Raw genomic sequence first — 6,520 nt, 5'->3', positions numbered from 1 at the left:
CGGATTAGGTTTTCTACACAGGGAGGAGTAAGATTTTTGTCTTTGCGGTTTCCCGGTAGATTGCCTGCGATGTTCACCTAGTTTAGTTTAATGCATATTCGGTAATAAAACTGATTTTGTTTCTGCTGCCTTTCTGGAGAGGATTTATAGGTTTGGAGAAAATTTTGTTTTTATGGCCTCAATAGCCGTCATCGCACACCTGTCTGCAGGGACCAAACCTCAAGCGCCCATCTCCTCCCTGTGCAGGAAACATGAGGAAAGGGTGGGCAATTCAACGGTACCAGAGCCTCTAGAAGCCACATCTACAATGTGGCAAATTCCCACGTGCAAGGGCCACAACAACTTCAACGATAAGTATTTAAAAAGGTAAGTAAGTGGACTGGCCCTTCTCCAAGCCGCCGCTTCCATATAGCTGCTGTGGCCAAAAAGGAGCCCAGAGTGAGTTTTCCTGGACAGTCGCCATTTTGTTTGCTCTGAGCTAGAACATTTGGAAAAAGGCAGTTCACGCTGTACCTACCATTTCTCAAGTATAGACAGAAACCTTTATTAAAATCGACACATCTCCGGAGGCCAGCAGAAATGTTTCTTTGATGGGGTCTTGCACATAGTTAAAATACAGCTTTTGAGAAGCAGCGTGCCAAGGCCAAGACAGCATGGAGGGGCAGATGGGAGTGGGGTGACGTCTGTAAAGGAAAACTCAGCGTCAAGTGGCGCACATCTTGGCAATCCTTTGGGTCACTGACCTCAAAAGCTGAAGGCATCAGTTCCAGACCAAAGTTCAGTCGAGCCTTTATGATCCTGAAGACAAGAAGGGACTAAGCTCATGCAGGACAATGGTGTCTCACGTAGCTGTGCTGGATGAGGACTGCAAGATGACTGAAGTTGCTTTTGTTTCCCACCAAGTTTCAAGGTGGCGTCCAATCCTGAAGAATCTAAAAACACCAGCTGTTGCTGTCACTGTGCTTTAGAATAAGACTCGTTACCAGAAATCTGTGTTTGTCTGTGATGATGAATCTACAGAGATGGGAGAGAAGTCCTATGGGATGAGGCAAGCTAAAAGACAACAGGTTACTTTAAATGGACACATGGACACCTTTGTGGAGTTTTTTCTTTGGGGTGCTAATTCTGGTACCTGCCATATAAGTTATTCTGAAAAAAAAAAAAAAAAAATCCAAAGACTCTAGAAGTAAAAAAATTAAAAACTAAAATCTATATGTTAAGAGACGCAACTAATGAAAGCTGTGAGGATATATTTTAGATTTTTGAGGGCAATTAATCTGACCTAAGAACCAAACGTATTTTTGAGACAATTGGGAACTGATAAAATATTTACTTTCTTTATTACCATTAAGTTATGAAGACTTTAATTTAAAAAATGCAATCTGCTGTTATATTAAAGTTATACACTTTATGTTAACAAATGTTACCCCGATAAACTTAATTAAAAAATAAAAATGCATTAAGAGATTATGCCTTAAATGACATGATGTCTCGAACTAGAATTAAAGTAACCCCCTAGTGTACACGGGGATAGATGAAATAAGAATGGCCTGAAATGATAATGATGGAAGATTAGGTTCATCTGGCTTCGTAAGTCTTTTCTTTTTTGTATATATTTGAAAATAGCCATAACGAAAAGACAGAATTTGTCATTGTATCAGAAATCTTGTATGCTGAAAAGGATAAATTTCAAAAGTCAGGAGGCAACTTTTGGTTTCAGGGCGTAAGCATACATCTGAACATCAAAATGTACATTTTAAGTATATGCAGTTTAAGTCAATTATATTTCCATTAAACTATTTAAAAATCAAATCTAAAAACCTCTGACTTTCTAATTATCATACTACATTTTATTTCCTACGGTCTTGAGGTGAATTATAGCTACTGGCAACTCTTCCCACCTCCATTTTCCATGAAACCACACCGACAATTTCAAAGCAGCCACAGTGGGAGTGTGTACAGCGAGGAAACTGACAAACACCACAAATCACAGCTTGAGATATTGGACTGTTGAATATCTAGACTTAAGAATGTGATGACTACATTAATAACACACATTAAACTTAAAAATATGTGCTGTGTGTGACCACTGTGTTGTGTACAGTGCAAAAAACAAACAAACAAAAAAAAACAGGAAATATTCTTCTGGTTTTCAAAAGTAATTCCTTACAGCAAAAAAGTCACATCACTGAAGAATGAACGAAGTTTTAACATAAGTGTTTGTGGTTTCACTCTTAATTGTTAATGAAAAGGGAAACAGCCAAAATTCATTTTAAAAAAATAAACAAGGAAAGAATATGGATATTTTATCAAAGACGACATACAGAAGGCAGATAAATGAAAAAATATGCTCGACATCATGAACGTCAGAGAAATGCAACTGAAACCGCAGTGAGATATTGCTACGCATTTATTTAAAGAGATCAAAAAACCAGCCATCCCCAGCATTGGCAAGGATCAGGAAGAACTGAAACCCTCATACGCTGCTGGTAGCAACACGAAAGGGAACCACCATCTCAGACCATGACCCTTATTGAAAAGTTGTATATTCATCTATCTGGGGTTCAGGCACTGAAACCCAAGATACTAACACAAGACCAGTGAAATAAAGACATAGGAAGAACTGCTTTAAAATCTATGTAGTTTATTTGCAATAGCCAAAAACTGGAAACAAATGTCCACAGGCAGATGAACGAGTAAACAAACAGTAGTTCATCATACTTTTCAACAATACGAAAAGCACAAACTACTCACAAAATCATCATTAATGAATCTCAAATAAATACGCTGCATGAAGGTACCCAGGAGGAAAAATAAACATTTTATGACTTCAATCATATGAAATTCTAGAAAACGTAAACTCTCCTGTGAAGGAAAGTGAATCAATGGCTGACTGGAGGGCAGGAGGTAAATCTGGGTGATGCATAAACTCATGATCATGACTGTGATAAAGCATTCACGAGTTTATATGAATGTGCAAATTTCCTAAGTTGAACAATTTAAATATATTCCATTTATTGCACATGGTTTATACCTTCTTGATGCTTTAAAACGTGGTTCAAAAGAGAAACCTAGAATTCTGTTTTTGGGAAATCAAGTTTGGCGACACAGTACTGACACCACCATCTCCTTCCTCATGCCTGGCACAGGTGTCTCGCCTCGCTGGCAGCAAACACTGGCAAGCCATAAAGACTGTTCCACCTGATTCGACAGGAATGCAGGCTGGTCACAAAGCCAGAGCTGGACGAAGCATTCTTCCTCCTCCTCAAAGATCTGCCTGTGCAGTAATGGTCTTGAGATAAAAAGCCCAGCGGCCATGGGAATCCATGACACCTTTATTTTCTGACAGGGCCACTCAGCTACACACACACACAGCTCTAGAGGATGCGAGAATTCCTGAGCCTGCTCGTCCTCACAGCCGTAGTGGCTGAACACTGTGGACGCCCCTTTAAAAGAGGGGCAGGCCAACTAATTTTCTATGGTCTCCTTCCTCCACTTCCCAGAAATCCACTGTTTCGGTAACAAGTATGAGTCACCCCATAATCTTACAACCAGTCACACTACCCTAGGGAATTAGGGACACCAGGGCCCATGGCCCCTCTGAGGACCCTGGAAACAGACTTCCTCATTAGTACTGAGCACAATGCAACACCCACTATGAACGAGAGAACAATTCCATGTTGCTGGTGAAGTAACAGAAGTTGCCACAACTGTCTCCTCCACAGGCTGACCTCTGAACCCACAAAACATGGCATTTGGGTTACAAATGAGGCTTGGGCAGCAATGGAAACTAGGCCAAAACTGCAGAGACAGCTACATTCTCTGAGCCATCACATCGTTCCCTCTGAGGCAAAGTTTGGGATGCCAACAAAAAGTGCTCATGTCCTCATGTTAGCAGAAAGCACTTGTTTTCCAACCACCACATCGAGAGTTCCAGGATTAAATGAGCACGAACAATGCGGCCTGCCTTCATTGTCACACGAACCAGTACGATGAGGTAGGCTGGTCTCAGACTCACGACTAGAGGATGAAACACTCCACATTAGCCACATGAGACCAATGGTATTCCTGAATAAGGTCATCCATCTTTGCAAGTCATCGGCAGAGTCCTGAGCCAAAAATGGGCCATGTCCATGGCCTAACTTATCAAAAAAGAAGAAATGAGTGCTCAGGCTTCCCAAAAATCCTTCCTGTGAACGGAGATAGTGAGGTTTCCTTCCCTGGGCGCAATGAGGTGGGTGAGTGACGCACACTGTGGGCAGCAGCCAAGTGGTAGAGGTGAGAAGGCTTCTGCTGCAGAACTGGCAGTGACAGAAATCTGGCAATGGCCCCGGGCATTTAAAAAGTGCAAGGCAGTTCCCACATACCTGGAATTTATGTGGGTGTTCAGATGTATGAGGTTCAATTCAAGCAGATGGCACACTCACAAGGGATCACCCTAGGGTTATACCATAGAAATAACACATTTCTTACACATCTAACCTGTTGTTCCCATGTGACCTTTGCGGTTTCCAATGATAAAGCTAAAGGCCTTTCTTCAGTGTGAACTCTGATATGTCTTGAGACCAGTTTTGGCTACAGAATTTCGCACATTCCCCATAGAAATAAGGCCGCTGTCCAGTGTGAACATCGCATTGTTTTAGTACACTGGAGTTGTAGCTAAAGGATGTCCAATATTCACTACATTCATCATGTCAATAAGTCTGGATTTAGAACAAAGGATTTTTCATTCACTGCACTGATTAGTTCTTGGCGCGGTGTGAACTACTGATGGCGAAGGAACACAGAGCTTTAGCTAAAGCATTTCTCACATCTGCTTCACTTATAAAGCCTTTCTCTAGTGTGAACTCTCTTATGGTTAATGAGGCTGAGGTTTGCAGCAAAGGATTTCCCACATTCAATGCACTCATAGGGCCTTTCTCCAGTGTGAACTCTCTGATGATAATGGAAGGCAGAGATCTGGCGAAATGGCTTTCCACATTCACTGCATACGTAAGGTCTTCGTCCAGTGTGAACTCTCCTGTGTTTAATAAAATTGGAGTTTGCAGCAAAGGATTTCCCACATTCACTGCACTTATAAGGCCTTTTTCCAGTGTGAACTCTCTGGTGTTGAGTGAGACTCGAGCTTTGGCTAAAGGACTTTCCACATTGCCCACATTCATAAGGCTTTTCTCCAGTGTGAACTCTCAGGTGCTTAGTGAGGTTAGATTTGCAGCTAAAGGTTTTTCCACATTCGCTGCACTCAATAGGACTTTGTCTAGTGTGAACTTTTCGACGTAAACTGATGCTAGAGCTTTGCTTGAAGAATTTTCCACATTCACTGTACTGATGAGGGCTTTCTCCGGTGTGAACTCTCTGGTGGAAAATGAGGCTGACGTTTTGGCTAAAGGAAATGCCACACTCACCACACTCGTAAGGCCTTTGTTTATTGTGAATTCTCTGGTGTACAGTGAGGTTGGACTTGTACCTAAAAGACTTCCCACATTCACCACACTCATAAGGTCTTTCGCCAGTGTGAACTCGCTTATGTGTAACGAGGTGGGAGTTTCGGGTAAATGATTTCCCACACTCTGCACATTCGTAAGGCCTTTCCTTGGTGTTTCCTCTCCAGCGTTCAATGTCATGGGACTTGTTAAATAATATCCCACATTCCCCAGATCCAAAAATATTTTCTCCAGTGTGAACACTCTGATGTCTGAGGCTGCAGCTTTTGCTAAATGATTTTTCATATACCTTGGACTTAAAACATCCTTCTGTAGTGAGGACTGCCTGGTGCTGAATGAGCGTATGTTTGCGGCCGAAGGAGTTCGTCCAGCCTCCCCAGCTGTCGAGAGTCGCTGAGAACAGGTGAGCTGCTCCCTTCTGCAAGGCGGCCATGTGCTTGGCTCCGCTGTTTGACTGCTCCCTGCTGTACGTGCTCTGTTGCTGGAAAAATCCAGAGCTGGTCAAGAAGTCTTTCCCAACCTCCCCAAAGAAAAGTGTCTTCCCTGACACATGGCACGTACAGTTCTTCACGAACCAGGCTCTGTCCCCGTTGCTTCTGAAAAGTCTCCCTCCGGAGTGCTGCTTCTCGTGAAGCTCTGTGCTGTCATCTAATTGTTTCCCGCACGTCTCACACCCGTGCAGTTTCTGCTTGTCACGTGTTCCCTGGTGCCCAGCCACATGCAAGACGTCACTGAAGATCGAACCACACATTTCACAGGGCCAGGCCTTCTTGGGAGTCAGACTGGCACTGGCAGTCCTGACGTGTGACACTCTTTGTACGGAAAGTCTCTGCTCAGAAAGAGCCTCCTGATACTCCGCTTCATGGCGACCACCTGAAAGCAAGACACACTGGTGACATGCATGCTGACTCTGGTGGGAGGGGGCAGCCGTGTGTCTGACACACTAAGTGTGTGTCTGACACACCCAGGAGCGAGTCCATGGGTTATCTGCAGGAACAGGACTGGCTTCAGGTTGACGATGGGGCTGTTTAGCGGTACTGGGCAGGCCTCACGAGATGAAGGACACGAGCTCCTCG

The 6,520-nt window shown here is 43.3% G+C and overlaps 1 protein-coding gene and 1 non-coding gene across 2 annotated transcripts in view; one reads left to right on the top strand and one right to left on the bottom strand.

Annotated features, from left to right (window-relative positions):
• Positions 1-378: 378 nt before the first annotated feature.
• On the top strand, positions 379-503 carry LOC112479606. Its single transcript, XR_003046240.1, has one exon. It is a non-coding gene; the product is annotated as a small nucleolar RNA SNORA16B/SNORA16A family (small nucleolar RNA).
• A 2,124-nt stretch (positions 504-2,627) lies between these two features.
• The window catches only part of LOC102895372 (zinc finger protein 154-like), a 9,137-nt gene continuing 5,244 nt past the window's right edge, over positions 2,628-6,520 (bottom strand). Inside the window, exon 5 of the mRNA XM_015589804.2 lies at positions 2,628-6,317. Coding sequence (XP_015445290.1) covers positions 4,819-6,317 — 1,499 coding nt within the window. The 3' untranslated portion in view covers positions 2,628-4,818. The remainder of the gene's footprint in view (positions 6,318-6,520) is intronic.

Source organism: Pteropus alecto, unplaced genomic scaffold, assembly GCF_000325575.1.
Source record: "Pteropus alecto unplaced genomic scaffold, ASM32557v1 scaffold380, whole genome shotgun sequence".
Taxonomy (NCBI): domain Eukaryota; kingdom Metazoa; phylum Chordata; class Mammalia; order Chiroptera; family Pteropodidae; genus Pteropus; species Pteropus alecto.
This window is presented reverse-complemented; position numbering and strand designations above follow the sequence as displayed.